Here is a 15,261-nt window from a genome sequence, read left to right on the forward strand (position 1 = left end):
TTGGTACAAAAGGTATCTTTATTGAGGTCCAGGAAAGAATTAGGCACTTGGCCAGAGCAGCAGCTTAAATATGAGGCAAGCAGGCAGGGGGTTAGCCATGCCCAGGGCTAGGTTGGGGTGGTGAGGTTATAGGTACAGACTGTCCTCAGACAGAGAGGCTGAGGAGGAAAGAAAAGGGGGAAGGGGACGCAGAGCAGTCTGGGTCAGAGGCCTGGTGGGCTGGCCCTGAAGGGCTGGGCAGGAAGCTCTGGGTGGCAGATCCAGCAAGGAAGGGACCAGGCTCTCTTGCTCCACGTGCCCCTTAGGCCAGGCCCGAGCCTCTGGCAGGGGCAGTCGTGCTGGTGGGCGGGGAGGGGGCCTTCCTAGGCCTCACTTCTTCACCTTGGCATCATAGGTACCTGCATTCTTGTAGGCACTCACGTAGCCACTGTCATCCAGGATGTCCTGCCGCCCAGCAATACCTTTGCCCTTGCCACTCTCATCAAAGCGTTCCTTGTGGGAGCCCGTGTACTTGCTGGTGTCAGTCAGCCGTTCCACAGCACCCCCTGTTTTTGCTTTCTGTTTGAACAGAGATCCCCCCAGGGGTACCTGGTTAGAGACAGCCCTTCCAACACCAGCCAGGATTCCCGCCCCCGCCCCCCCCAACCCATCAGTGGTCATTCAAAACTATTAGGGCACTTACAGTAACGCCTACGTTGGCTGGTTCCTTGCCTGCCACCAGCTGGCAGATGGCATCAAAGGCCTCCTCCTTGCTCTTCCCCTTAAATCGCTTGGGAGCCAGCTCTTCTAGGGCCTTCTTGAACTCCTCATAGTTGATGACCCGGGCAGACTTCGCCCTGCCAGGTATGTGGACACCATGAGTTTGCCCCCTGCTCCACAATCTCCCTGGTTCCAGCCCCCCAGTTCCCCTTCTGGGGACATCAGAAGCAGGAAATGCCTGGGGCTCACTTGACTTTGGAGAAGACGATGTCGACATCGGTCCCTGTCACAGCCTTTCCGTCAGCCACCTTGCAGTCCTTGCACAGCTTGGCCCAGTTCTTGCCATTCATCTCGTGCCCACTGGCCTTGGGGTCACCATGGATGGCAAACTTGCGGAAGCTTTCCTCCAGCCCAGCCACATCTGTGCTCGCTGCCATGCCACCCTGTAGGGACCCACCTCAGTCACCTCCCAGCCAAGTTCTTCCCTCTTCCACCAAGGCTCAGTGTATCACTGCCTCTAGCTCAAAACCTGCAAGGTTGAAGTTTCAGGCACTCTGCCATACACTCTCAGAGCTGGAGATGGAGCTACCTGAGGAGAGGGGCCAGTATTCAGTGTCCGACTGGGCCCCAGAGCCATGAGGAAGAGCACTGAGAGGAAAGGTCCTGTCACTTAATGCCAGCCTTGGCTCAGAGTGGAGTTCAGAAGATGAAATCATGATCCTTGCACCAGGCTGGGAACAGAGTGGCACTGTCCAGAAAAACTGTGAGGGCAGCAGCTGGGGCTATGGCTTTGTCTGGCCCTGGCACAAGGCCTGCTTGGGTGGAAGTGATGGTGGCAGATCAGGCCCCCTCCCTGGGAGTTTCATGCTAAGCTGGGTCAGGCCCTGGCCAGGCTGCTGGTTGGGCAGGTATTTAGTGAGGACGGTGTCTCTGTCAGGGTCATGAGGACTCAGCCCAGGCTGAGAAGGGAGCCAGGGCACAGGCAGGGGTGCATGCCCCAGGCAGGGGTGCAGCTGGCCCAGCTGCAACCTTGTTACTATTTTCTGTTAAACAAAAACATGAGGGAAGGGGGAACTTGGGGCTGGCCCGGCCACAGTTTGTGAAGCCTGGAGACAGTTGCTAAGGGAGGGTGGTGCTGCTTGGAGAATGCTGCTAAGGGCAGGATGGTGTCAGGGCGGCTTAGGGAGAAGCTCCCAGTGCTGCTGGGCTGGGCTGGGCTGGAGAATGGGCTTACGGGTGGGGCACACTAGCACTCCCAGCACCTGGGGCACAACCATGGCTTCTTGGCCCCTTGCCAGCCACTGGGGCTGTAACCTCCGTTTGTGGAGTTTAAGAGCAGAAGATTGTGGGGGGGGCTAGCCTGAGTGGGGGTTGTAGAGTTATGAGCCCTGGCCCTGTTGCTTCACATCTACCCTCTGCACTGAAGCACACTTCCCCCATGTCTATACCTTCACACCTTCAGCCCTCCGTGGATGCCTCCTGGCCACACCCTGAGCACCACCACACTAGTCCACACTCCACAGCTGAGAGCACTCAGCCCTGGCCCTCCATGCCCTCAGCCTTATTCCCACTGACCACACCCTTACCTGGTACTCAGACTTCCCTGACCACACCAGCCCTGCACTGAAGTGTCCCCCACAGTCCTCACTGCAGTCCTCTGACCACACCCACAGCCCAGGGACTGGGGCCTGGACCACTCCCTCAGCATTCAGCCCCCACACATACACTAATAGCCTGTATCAAGGCCCCCCAATAATACCCTCAGCCGTGCACTGAAGGGTCTTCCCTACACTTGCCCACAGCCCCCACTGCATTCCCGGACCACACCCTCAGTTCTGCACTGAAACTCCCTCCATGTAACACAGCCTGGTACAGAAGCCTCCCTGACCACACCCTCAATGCAGCCCGCCTCTATCCATACCCTGGAAGCCCTGGAACTGGGTCCCCCATCCACACACCCACAGCCCTTACTGAGACCCCTAACCAGAGCCTCACAACTCACCCTCTCTCCACACACCTGCAGCCCCTGACCACACCCTCTATAATCCCCTTCACACATCCACAGACTTGCGTTTCCAGACTCCCAGGTACTATGCCATGACACCCCTGTGTTGAGACTCCCATCTCATCCACTGCAGCCTCCTGACCACACCCTCAATTGTGTCCTCAGCAACTATCTTCCACCTCTCCCTTTTATACTAGAGCCTCCAGTGACCACAGCCTGGATCCCTGCCTGTCTAGCTCCCTTCCACTACCACTAGCCTTCACTGAAAACCCTCTCCGGATCAGCACACACACCCATCCCTAAGTTGTGGCTTTGGGAACTGAGAGCACCCACAGCTCCTACATTGCAGCTACTCTGTGGGCCCAGGCTCCCTTTCAAACAGCACTCCTCTTCCCTATCCCTGCACTGCAATCTCCCACCAGGGACCTGGAGGAGACCAGCACTTTGTTCACTAAGGCTAGTCTGAGGGAGTTTGAGTGCCACGGGATGCTTGTCCCAGGGTAATGGCAGGCTGATCAGGTGGCACCAAGTCACAGACTCTAGTCCCAGGGGTCTGCAGGCTCCTCTGGGACAGCTGGAGTCATCAATCAGCAAGCAGGTGGGGGTGGGGTGGAACACTTGGGCCCAGGGCAGGGCCGCTCAGCTGGTGTCCTCAGCTCAGGACCATAGGGGGTTGGGACCGCTCCCACGCCGCTTCCACCCCACCCGCTTCTTATCGTGCTGCATACTGACTAGAGTGGCTCGCGCCGGGATTTCCTACCGTTTTCTACCTCGTGGCTGCTCCTACAGTGCGCGTTCGATGGACAGGACACAAGAATGAACCGATGGTAGCAGGAGACTTAGGCGGGTCCGCAGCTCTGCTCCCTGCCGGCTCTGGGGCGGGACTGCAGCCGGGGCGGTTTCGCCGTATTATCCCTTGTTTCTTGGTCTCCATAGAGACGGCGAGCCCCACCTTCGGGGCTGTCTCAGCTCGAGAGTGACCAAGGTCACACTGGCTCCACCTACCCGACCCCGCCTTCTCCCCGATCCGCGGGGGGCGGAGCTGCTGCAGCAGTCTCATCCCGCTGCTCCCCGGGCAGCTCTGTGGAGGGGGAAGCCAGACCTTTGTAGTTCTGGCGGTCCTCGGAAGACCCCCATCCTGGCCTCCGCCCGAGGTTCAAAGCTGGTCCCCACCTTCAGGGGAGATCCAGCTTCCCAGAGCAGCAACCAAAAAGGCCTTTGGTGGGGGACGGGGTTGGGGGGGCGGGGAAGGGGAGACGAGCAGAGGAGTGAGGCGGTCCCTTCCCTTAGTGACATGGGGTCTAGAGCCGGCTCAAGACCACAGCTCTCCAATGAACGTGTAGCATCCCAGGTCACAACTACGCGTCACTGGGGGTGGGAGGGGACAGTGAACGAATCCGGAATGCTCCGCGATCTACACCGACTTCGGTCTTGCGGCCGGGGAAAAGCTCCTGGACCTCCTGGGTCCGTGTCCTCATTTATTCCCACCCCACCCGGGTATTAGCCTCGGCGTCTCTGGTTCCGCTGCTGCCTTCCTAACACAAATGCTGCTTTCCTCCTCTCTCCAAGTGCAAACCCTATCTTCAAGAAAAATAACCTCCACTAGGGAGCTTCTAGGGCCTTTCCCAACCAGGAGCCTGGTACTTGAGTTTCTCCATATGACAATCTGGATGGCCACCCAATGTGGGGGACCCACCTCACCCTGTGCTCCTAGGCCAACAGGCAATGATGCGGCTCCAGGAGGGCCCGTGACCCCTGTCGTTAAAAAAGTGTGCACCAAGTCCGCAAAAGCATAAAAAAGTTTATTGGAGCATCACAGCTGATTGGGCGGGTATTGCTGAGTAGTGGAGTGGGGAGTGGGGCCGATCCCGCCGGCCCTTAGGGGCCCCTAAAGTGCACTCGGTGCGGCAGGGATGGGGTTTTTGCATAGAGAGTCGGTCCCGCCGCTCCTCCGCCATCCCTGCTTCTTCGCCCAGCTAAGCCAGATCAGCCTCGGGGCCGCCCCGCGCGCGGGGCTCGCCGCTGCTCGGGCTCACGAAAACGGCGGGCGCACGCGCCTGCAGCGCCAGCCCGGGCTCTCGGGGCCTACCCACCGGGGCGGCCAGAGCGGCGCTGCCTAACCGCGTTTGAGCCACTGGGATCTCGTCCAAGGACTCGCCAGACGCCGAGTGATAGACTTCTGCAGGGCTGGCGTCCGCGGAGTCCGACAACGAGCTGGAGCGGCGGCCGGGGGTCCGGGGCCCTATGGGGTTGGAAGAGAACGTAAGACTAGGAGCTGCTACTCACTAAGGGCCCTACCTTTCCCTCCCTCGGAGCTCCCCGAGCAGATTCCGGTCAGGAAGGGGCGCTCACCCGGCAGCCTGGGCAACTGGGGCTCTCGGTTCAAGGTCCCAGAGGTCGGTACCTTATACATGCGCCGCTTCCTCTTTTTCTGCAGAGACAGGAGGAAGCCTGAATAACCCTTCCCCAGACCTCACCTCGCCAAAAGACGCGGAGGAATGGAGAGGGGTAGAGACTTCTTTCCCATCCCCTTCCACCTGGGCAGGAAGGAGCCCAGCACAGTCCCCCCTACCTGGGGTCGTATCCGGGGGGGCAGAGCGAGAGTCTCTGGGGAGGAGGGCGGTGGAGGCTCCACTTGGCCGCGGGTAGCAAGGAATCGGGAGGGACTGAAGGGGAAGTGCGAGGGTAAGTGCTGGATGCTGCTGTTCCTTCAAATACCACCCTGTTGGAGGTTCTAAAATAAGCCTCCCTTCCTAGCTGGAAGGAGGCATTGATCTGTCCAAGGCCACATTGGGCTGGACCAAGACCCATGCCTTGGCTGTGGCCTAACTCCTTTCTTCCACCTCATTGCCACGCCAATGGGAGATGTGAGGTGGCCCTTGCCCAAGTTGCACTCACTTGGCATTCACTGCGGCAGGCCTGGCCTGGCCAGGGGGCTCTGGGCGCACATGGCTGAAGGTCCGCATGTAGAGCTCCATCTCCTGGGGAAGGTGGAGGTGAGGGAGGCTGGGAGGCCAGGTATGGGTCCAGGGCCTCCTGGGTCCTTAGGCCCACTCTGTCTAGGACACACCCCCTTACTGTTCTCTCTGGGAGGTGTGGGCAAAGAGGTCTAGGGCTGTTCTCTAGGCTTCCCAGTTATGCTGGGAAAACCCCAATGCAGAATGAGGCTTAAAACACCTGTGTTTGTACCTTACCCCATCCCCATTGTTTTCCTCACTTCAAATTCCACCTCCTCTGGGAAGCCTCCAGCGTCATGGGTCCAATGTACCCGGTCTAGAGCTGTTCTGGCCAAGTTGGGGCGGGGCAAAGAGGGACTCAGAGAGGCCTCCTTTTGCTCCTGGCTCCTTCTAGCTCTTCAGTCTTTAAACCAACTTTTTTACCTGGTTGGGAGACCTGGCACTTCACACACTCGTGTGTGCACCTGCGGCTGCAAGGCTACATGCAGGGATCCATGGCTCCCTGAGAGCTGAGTCCTCAGAGTACCAGACACAATCTCAGCTCTTGGAGGGAATTGGGGGGATGAGTGGTCTCCCCAACTTCTGTTGGTAAAGGGAAGGCAGTAAGTGGTGGGAAAAACAGCACCGCGGTCCCACCTGGGACCAGGCTTATGGGTGAGTTCTCTGTCTTGTTTAGTTGCTGATCCTCGCAGTGACCGTTGGAGCAGCCGACCCAACGCCTGAAAGTGAGGCCGGGAGGTAGCAGGAGTGGCCTGGGCTTGCACCCTAGCACACAGCGTGCGCCCCTGCCGCGCCCGAGAAGACTGCAGGTGAGGAAACAAAAGCCAGAAAAGCGGCCAGAGATGGGAACCTGGAGGAGGATGTGGGGCGGGGCCTCGTCCTGGCCCCGCCCCCATCGAGCTGGGGGCAGGGCACCGGACAGCTGTCGCTGGCTCGACAGTTGTTTCCATGGAGACCCAGGCGTCCTGACTAATGCAGAGAAGACACTGTAACAGCAACGCCGTCTCTAAAACAAGCCTATGTTTGGGGGCAACGGCTCCAGAGTGGGGCCCCTCCCGCATTCCTGCTCAGGGTGGGGGTGGGGAGGCTGCCTGCAGGACAGCCCTAGCAGGTCTGGGGGACGAGCCCAGCCAGTCATGGGTTGGCTACACAGATGCGGAGAAGGAGGCCCCAGGCAAGCCCTGTGTGCAACATCTGCTCAGGCTGGCCCTTTGGAGAGGACCAAAGCCCAGTCACAAGGACTGGGACATCAAGGTAATCCTTTCCCCACACATTTCCTCTGCACCAGTGTGGACTTAGTACCCCTCCAGGGCCCAGGAGAGAGGAGGCAAAGCCTACCCTGGTGCTCCTGGGGTCCAGAAGCGGAGGACTGAGGGCAGCAGTTGTAGAGGATTGTCCCATAAGCCTGACGGTTCACAGTGGGACAGGAGCCAGGCCCTAGCCATCTGAGGAGGTTTGAAGGTGCCACCAGGGTGTCCCCATTCAAACTCCCCTCCTCACAGTTGTCCCTACAATCCTCCTTGAGACCTTCAAAACATGCCCATTCCTGAGTGGTATAATACATGGCACCTTTCCACCTCAGCTCTCCACCCTGCTCCCTCTGCGAAGGTCTCCCTCAGGTCATTTTCAGATGATATTAAGTGCCCTGGCTGCTGGCACATCTAGCCTCAAAGCCTAAGCAGGCAGTAACTGCAGAGCCAAGGCCCTGAGCCTTTGAGTTTGGGGATCCCAAGGCCAGCCCAAATGGGCACTGCTGTGAAGCTTGAAGTCTCCTGCCTACCTCTCTGAGCTTGTCTCTTCTGTGAAGTGGGGTGATGCCCACTCCCAGGATGGCTGCCACTGTGCTTACACGGATGGGTTCAGGGCCCAGCACTTGGGCAGGTACTCAGCAATGTGGCTGGGGTTGGGGGGAGGTTTCTCCACTAAAAGCCATCACTCCCCCAGGCCTTCACAGACCTGGCAGCCTGGTCCACCCCATGGCAATGAGGAGAGGAGAGGTGGGATCCCAAATCCTTCCTCAGTCCACCCACTAGCCTGTGTTTGTGTCCAGTTGCCATGAGGACTTTGGATCCAGAACTCAGCCTTCCCAACAAGGCCTGCCTGGGCCCCCTGCCTTCCCAGTCCCTGGGGGCTCCAAGGACAGGCCCACCCCACCCCCAGCTGTTGACCTCAGGAAGCCAAGGGGCGTGGGAATGGGGATAGGCTGATTAGCAGCTGGGCTGGCCAGGCCCCGAGCCTGGGCTGGAGGATTCCTGCTTCAGAGTGTGGAGACCTTAACTCTTCCTAGACCCAGCTTTTTAAATCTTTCTTGGCCTCAATTTGTTCATCTGCAACATGGAGATAGTAGCATGACCTGCCTCATGGGCTGTTTCAAGATTTGAATGGGGTAATGGGTATAAAGGCTCAGGGTCACAGGTGGAGAGAACTGATGGCTCCATCCTGGTGACCCAGTCCTTGGTCCATCCCTCTCTCCTCCTTCAGCCCCACCCTGCCCACTTCCAGGCTCCCGCTTTCTGCGCCCTCCAGCGCATGCTCGGAGCCTTTCCCCTGGGGTCAGGGAAATGCAGGGCTCCCTCTGGCTGTGCCCACACTTGAACAAGCAGGAACATGCTTAATACACACTTGCCCTCGCCCCTGCTGCCTCCAGCACCCACTATCCCAGCTGCTATTCCAGGCCTGCTTCCCTTTGCCCTGTCTTATCATTGACTACTTGCTGCGTAGCCCACCACCCCTCCCACACCCCTTCTCCCACTCCCTCAGCATTCTGGGACACTTCTATACCTGAATGGGCCGCATCTTCGGCGGACATGACTCGAGCTCCCTGTGGGCCCCCTTTGCCTCCTGTGGTGGACGATGCTGCACAATGTACTCATAGGTGGTGAGCTTGTGCCACACTGAGGGGGTGAAGATAGGGCTCAGTGTAATGGAAAAGGAAGGTGAACCTGGGGTTCAGAAGGTGAGGGAGGGTACCCAGCTGCAGGCTAAAACCCATTGTGTCCATATCCACTAAGCCACAGAGTGAGACGAGTCACCATTAGAGAGCCAGCACCAGGAAGGGGCATAGTTTCAGGGCTCCACAGCCCAAACTGGGTAACTTCCTCCAGCCTAGGGACCCCATCCCCTGCAAGGAAGGTGTGGGTGTGTATGTGGGCCGGGGTGGCACTTACTGAGATAAATGTGGAAGCAGAGCAGGTGGCCGAGCAGGGCTGTGGAGAGCAGGCCCAGAAGGATGAGTAGGGCAGCCAGAGCCAGGATGGCAGGAGCCTGCGTCTCCACAGGGGCAGCAGGCAGGAACACAAACCACACATCTGTGTGATTCTTCAGGACTGCAAGGCACGAGCAGACTGTGCTCAGCCAGAGCTGTGACAAGTGACCAGACAGGCTAGGGGGTGGGAGTGGGCCTGGAAACCAGACTGACCTTCAAAGTGGCGGTTGGTACGCAGCCGCATGGGGTTGACAAAGAACTCCACAAAGACATAAGTGGCCACCAGCACGAGGAGCAGGACGCCCAGTAAGGCAGATGCCACACTGTGTAGAAAGAGCCTGGGCCCAGCCATGGGCAGCTGTCAGCACCCAGGTGCTCCAGCTGGGCAAGGGCCCAGAGCTCAGAAGGGCCTGTGGTTGGGAGGGGGAGCTAGGCCTCTGACCCCACAGCCCTAACTCCTCAGGAAGCCGAAGGCTTAGGGCAAAGGTGGAGATAGGCTGCCACCCCCAATAGGCTCTCCACCTTTCCCTGGGCCAGGAGGAGAAAGATTCCAAACCTACCCTCAGCCCTGTCAGGTGGAAGCCATGGAGAGCCTCACCCTGAGGACCAGTGCACAGGTTCCCCAAGTACCTCCCATCCTCTCCTGGCCCCATATGAAAGTTCAAGGGCCCTGGTTCACACACTTCAACACGCATCCCCAGGTACCCCTGTGGCCCGGATCTGGCTCTCACCGGTAGTTCCTCTCGCCCACACAGTTGTTGAGCCACTTGCAGTGGTGGTCAAAGCCGCACACGCATTTGTTGCAGGCGCTGCAGTGCTTGGAACGAGCACTCCTGCGGTGGGAGGGGGCACAGAGCGATCGCGGGCTTACCCTACCCTTTGTTGAACCATCCTGGCCTGGGGGTTGCCGGTTCTGTGCCTGGAGCGGGTCACTCACCCGCGCCTAAGCGGAGAGCACAGCGCGTCTACAGGGAGCGCGCGCGCCCTCTGGTGACGGGCACGGTGGGGCGGGACACCTAGAGGAGACAGCGCTTCTGAAGAGGTGGGGAGGCGTGGGCGGGAAGGGGTGAGACCCAGAAGGCTGTGGGGACCCAGGGGTGAGAGGAGGAGACAGCGTTATATTGTCCCCCTCTGGAACTATGCATATGGGTGATGCTGGTGTGAAATGAAAATGGAGGTTCCTTTCCAAGCAAGGGCCCCCTTTGCCCAGTCAGGAGAGAATGCAGGTATTGGGCCAGGTAGCAGAAGAGAGCAAGGCTGCTGGACCCAGGGCTTGCATTGCTCTTCCTGACATCACCATTTTTTTGAGTCTCTGCTTCTCTGCCAGACTGTGGGAATTTTTCTGACATTCTTCCAGAAAACTCCAGTCTATCTGGGATAAGCCAAAGGAGCCAAAGGGAGCAGCGCAGGCAGACATCTGGGTGAGCAGCAAGCAGTTCACCACAGGGGATAAGATGAAGGGAGGCCAAGTTAGGGATGCAAGTGAATCTCCCTGCCCCAGGGAGGAACAAGGAAAGCCCAAAGGAGAGTGGAAGGATAAGTTTCAGTCCCCTTTCACAGAACAGAATGGAGCCCTGGAACAGGCAGCAACTGCCAAAGCATCCACTGAGGAACAGGACACTGACTGATGTCTAGTGAAGGAAAGGATTGTCTGATGCCAAAGTCCTCAGCATCTTAACGCCACTGACTCTTTCTCTGTCCTACGGACAGAGCCCCTTCAACAAACTTCCTGGGGTCTTAATATTAAAAGTTGGTGGGGGGTGGGGGGAGCTAGCCTTGAACCATACCCAATTCCAGATCCCCTTCTTAAGGCTGAGAGACTGGGATGCTCCAGGGAAGGGCCTAGGGAGGCAGTCTGGACCAGCCAAAGGGTTTGGGCTCTGTACATTCTAATCCCTCAATGTGACCTGGATTAAGTCACTTGGCTTCTCTAGGCCTCAGAGTTGTGCATAAACAAGGATAACAGTATATTGGCTCCAGCTTCAGGCAGGCTGGGTTATGAATCTGGCTCTGCTGCCCAAGAGCCATATGACCAACCTCAGCCTTTCGGAACACTGGATTCTTCCTCTTCTGTGAAGTGAGAAAGATGTTACCGACCCTGCGGGGTGGTTGTTCATAAGCACTTAGCACATGATAAGTACTTGGGTGTTAGCTTCTGTTAGTTCCCCTCCCTGCCCATACCTAGGGATGCTAGTGAGAGAAGGGGGTGGTTACTGGCAGAGTTAGTCATTAGCAATGTTTGTAGCAGTGCCAAATGTTTCCTACTTTAACTGATGGAAATGCTATTCCTCATCTTCTGCTTCCAGGCACCTTCTCCTCACCTTCTCCTTCACCCAGTTCTCTGTCACTCCACCAAGATTCTTGACTGTGTGAAATACAAGGGTTCTGAGGCTTCAGGACGACTGTAAAGCTTGGGCATGCCCCTGTCTGCCTTGAGCTCCCGCTGGCAGTTCCCCAGGCACACTCATTGGCCACACACACCCAATCCACATGCACTCACACATCCACGTCGCACAAGTTGCAGTGTAGGTCTTCAATGACGTGTGCATGTTGGCTGCGGTTGAAGATGGGCAGAGGCCCTGCATAGCTCTTGTCCCGCACATTGGCATCTGCTGGATCGATGGAAACAGCAGTCAGGTGCACCACGAGATGACCAGCAAAGACGGCACCCATGCACTGGCCCAACAGGTTAAAGACTCACTCCACACTGCTGGCTGAGAGCCCACCCCTGCTTCCTGTGGCCAAAGAACTGTTCTCTACCTGTATGCAATTCCCCAGTGCAGACCCTCTGCCTGTGCTACCTCCTATCTCCAGTCCCCCAAGAGCCTCCTTGTCAGACATCTCTAGCATACCCGTGCCCTAGATGGAAGAACAGAGGGGCTGTCTTGTAATGGAGCTCACAAACCAGCACTGCTGCTGTTGAGGAGACCAACTACAGGGCCCTGGCCTCACTGCCCCAGACGTGGTGCAGACCCTGGCTGGTCTTACCTCAGAATCTGACCTGGTTTCAGATTCTGAATGGTGAAATAAGACTAAAAGAGATCGTCCTCTAAGGTTGAAGGACCCAAAATACAAATTCTAAGCTCATTTATCTTGCTTCTGAGAAGGATGCAAACATCCCCTCCCAGAAGCCAGGCCAGCTGGAGAATCACTTGCAGATGGAGCCTCATAGACCCACTGCCTCCTTAAGTTCAGGTACTCAGAATCCTGGGGCTGAATGTCTGGGATGGCCTGACATGTTTAAGGGCTGGCCAGTGGGCACATGGCCAATTCCTGAAACACAGATCTTCCAGGATCTATCTGCTCAGCAACTGGACCAAAGGCTGGGCACAAGTATGCTGACAACTTACTGCAAAGTGAATGTATAATAAAACTTTACAAATAGATTCCACCCAGTCAGCCATCCACCCTCCATCTAGTTATTCATCCATCCATCTGTCCTTTTGCTAGCCAGTCAGATATCTCTCCATCATTTATCCTCCATCCATCAGCTGTCCAACCTTTTTTCTTCCTCCTCCCAGCAGCCAAATTTTCTTACACGTCTGCAGGAGCCAGGCTCCACCCTAACATGCTGTACCAGAGCTGACAGAGACAATCCTGTGGCCCACCACAACCTCTCTATCCCTACAACCCTGGCTCTGGATCAGGCCTTCACCTCTTGCTTGGGCTATTCCATAGTCTCTGGACTCTGCTCCTCCTGTCTGGGTCCCCTTGAGTGTACTCTTCACTTGGTCCTAAAGTGAGCTCTGAAAAGCTTAAACTTAAGGCCTTGACTGCTTAAACTCCTGCAGTGGCTTTCAATGGCTCTCAAGCTAAAGTTTACTCTTCAGGTTCAATGCTCATGGCCACTTTCATTCTGGTTCCTCTCAAACCTCTTGGTATTACCAACCACTACTCCTCACCATTCCAACCTCTTTTCAGACACACTGAATGTGGGCAAACATTTAGTTTCCTGCCTGCTTCAACACTTCTCCCACCCCCCATCCCTTGGTTCATTCATTCAACTATTTACTGAGGTCTTTCTCTACCTCAGGCACTGAGGCATATGGCAGGAACAAACAGACTTGGTCCCTATCCCCAAGGAGCCCACAGTCTTGCAGGAAACACAGATGTTAATCGAAGAGTAGGTTGATTGTGATAAAGAAAGTTCATGGGACTATGTGAGTTTGTAACTGGGTGACCTCATCTAGTCGAAAGGGATATGGAAAGCTTCCCTGAGGAAGTATTATGTCAGCTGATACTTGGAGTGGCACAGGAACCAGCAGGAAATATAAAGAGGAAAGGGGGCCTGGCTGGGTGCTGGGAGCAAGCAGAGCCCCAAATAACGGGGTAGCTGATGTGTGGCTCCAGCTCAACTCGTTGGTGCCATGCCAGAAATAGAGCCTATGTCACCAAATTCTGGCTTTTCAAAACCAGAAATCTGGGTTTGTATTGGATATATGAGGCATCTCATTTTTTTAATTTTTAAAATTTTAAAATGCTGACAAGGAAATAAGTAATTTTTAAAATGTACCTGCTGAAGAAGCCCTTCAGATATGTCTATTTAGTGTGTTCATTATCACTCAATTAAAAAAAAATCAATAGGCCAAACTGGCCCATGGACTGCTAGTTCTTGACTTCTAACTTAGCTGGGTATTGGGGTGGAGAGAGGAGCTAAGGGCTTCCCCAGAGACCAGTGTTGTCACAACAGAGAACAACAGAGGAAATAAAATAAGAAGATGATGGGGAAATGGGCAGAGTCCAGAATGTGGAGAGCCTTGAGGATCTTAAACCTTATAGCAGGAAGAAGCCATTAGAGGGTATTAGTAACTTTATCATTTTTGTTTTTTGAAAGGGCACTCTGGCTACAGAGAGAGACAGAATGGCTGGAGTGAGAGCATGTGCAGGGAGACCTGTTTGGAGACGAAATGGTCATCTAGGTAAGAGAGGCAGCTGGCAGTGGGGAGAAAAGAGGGCAAATACAATACCTTTTAGGAGGCAAAATCAACAGGACCTGATGACTGACTGGATATAGATGATGAAGGGAGAGGGTGGAGCCAAGAATACTGAGCGAGGCCAGGAGGAAGGAAGGCAGGGAGCTGAGAGCAATAGGAGCGCATTCGGGCCCCCAGTGATGTTTGTCTACATGGCCCTCCTCCTGCACCCACATTCTGCTGAATGAGTCCCTGCCCTCTTACTTACCAAGTGATAATCTCCACACTACTAGGCTTTCCTCCAGTTGGAAGCTGAGCACCGAGAACTGGGGCCCTGTGTTCTCATCCTTGCAACCCCAGGGCCCAGGCCAGTTCTAGGCACAAGGTGAGTGCTTGGTACACACAATTACCCTACTTCATTCTTCAGGGGCCCTAAGGGAGCCTGCAGAAGGAAGGTAGCTTTGATGGAAAGACAGAACCATTCAGGCCAAGAAATGAGAGTGCAAACCAGGTGGTTCTGTGAGCCTCCAGCATTACCCAAAGCAGTAAATATGGAGAAGACAAAACCCTCAAACCATCCCACTTGCCTCCGAGTCAGGCTGCCTGGGCAGTCCTTCTGGCCTCACTGGATACCAGCGATGTGACCTCATGAAGTCATTTAATCTCTCTAAGCCCCAGTTTCTTTCTTTCTTTTTTTTTTTAGTTAAAGTCAGGGGAACGCCTTCCTTATAGATTATTATGAGGATTGAATGAGATCATCCATGTACAGGGTTGGTACAGTGCCTGGCACATATAGGTGCTCAATAAATTCTAGTTACTCATGTTTACTATTATTTGCTCTAATTCTACTCACTCCAAACCATGTGGTTATTAATCAGGTACCTTGATGGCAGAAACCCAGTAGTCTTGAGTAAGTGGTGTACCCATTTCAGGTCATGGGAGGAATGTCCCATGAAGCATTCTACTTAACAGTACTGAATAAGCCCTGTGGGTTACCTTAGAGAAACTCGAGTTTTCAGAGTTGAGGACTAGGTCCTGGGTCCCAGTGAACCAGGAAGTCCCCTGTGACACTGCTGGCATCTGAGACCAACAACCTTCTCTAGAGTCTTTCTCCACTCACCTGCCCTTGTCACCTACCAGCCAAGGGCTCTATGGTTTCCCAAGAGAGCATGCTCACATTCATGGCTCATACATTCTGGTGCTCACACACACATCTGGTGTGCTCCCTGTCCCCTGCCTGGGAAGCAGGCAGGATTCTTCCTGTCAGACAGAGGAGGAGGCTGAGATGTGCAGTTGGCAGAAGCTGTTCAGCCTCGTGCAGCCCTGCAAGGGCTGAGTTGAAGGGTGCTAACTCTACTCCTGAGACTTTCAAATTTATCCCTGTTAACTCCTTTAGCTCACCCTAGGCTACCTTCTCCCAGAGGCCCAAGGAATCGTCTCCACGAAGCATACATACCAGGGCACATTCTCATAGGCACCCTC

General features: G+C 55.6%; 2 protein-coding genes across 11 annotated transcripts in view; both read right to left on the reverse strand.

The window, feature by feature from the left end:
• On the reverse strand, window positions 1–3,632 carry TPPP3 (tubulin polymerization promoting protein family member 3). 2 transcript variants are annotated; one of them, XM_055551723.1, is made up of 4 exons: window positions 3,475–3,632; window positions 949–1,142; window positions 683–836; window positions 1–558 (listed from the first exon to the last, which is right to left on the reverse strand). In XM_055551723.1, exons 2-4 carry the CDS (start codon window positions 1,134–1,136, stop codon window positions 370–372), a joined length of 531 nt encoding a protein of 176 aa, XP_055407698.1. In that variant the 5' UTR covers window positions 1,137–1,142; window positions 3,475–3,632; the 3' UTR covers window positions 1–369. The 2 variants fall into 2 exon arrangements, with proteins under 2 accessions (XP_055407698.1, XP_055407697.1); XM_055551722.1 differs by having other exon boundaries at window positions 3,465–3,628.
• An 852-nt stretch (window positions 3,633–4,484) lies between these two features.
• ZDHHC1 (zinc finger DHHC-type containing 1) overlaps window positions 4,485–15,261 on the reverse strand; it is a 34,227-nt gene continuing 23,450 nt past the window's right edge. For 6 of the 9 annotated variants that reach the window (XM_055552524.1, XM_055552528.1, XM_055552529.1 and 3 more), the window contains 9 exons: window positions 11,367–11,542; window positions 9,598–9,699; window positions 9,080–9,204; window positions 8,829–8,987; window positions 8,443–8,555; window positions 5,603–5,685; window positions 5,277–5,370; window positions 5,057–5,135; window positions 4,485–4,946 (listed from right to left, as the gene is read on the reverse strand). In XM_055552524.1, coding sequence (XP_055408499.1) covers window positions 4,681–4,946; window positions 5,057–5,135; window positions 5,277–5,370; window positions 5,603–5,685; window positions 8,443–8,555; window positions 8,829–8,987; window positions 9,080–9,204; window positions 9,598–9,699; window positions 11,367–11,542 — 1,197 coding nt within the window. In that variant the 3' untranslated portion in view covers window positions 4,485–4,680. Of the gene's footprint in view, window positions 4,947–5,056; window positions 5,136–5,276; window positions 5,427–5,602; window positions 5,686–8,442; window positions 8,556–8,828; window positions 8,988–9,079; window positions 9,205–9,597; window positions 9,700–11,366; window positions 11,543–15,261 lie in introns of all 9 variants that reach the window. The other 3 variants (XM_055552531.1, XM_055552530.1, XM_055552532.1) reach the window with 3 other exon arrangements.

Source organism: Bubalus kerabau, chromosome 17 (genome assembly GCF_029407905.1).
Source record: "Bubalus kerabau isolate K-KA32 ecotype Philippines breed swamp buffalo chromosome 17, PCC_UOA_SB_1v2, whole genome shotgun sequence".
Taxonomy (NCBI): Eukaryota; Metazoa; Chordata; class Mammalia; order Artiodactyla; family Bovidae; genus Bubalus; species Bubalus kerabau.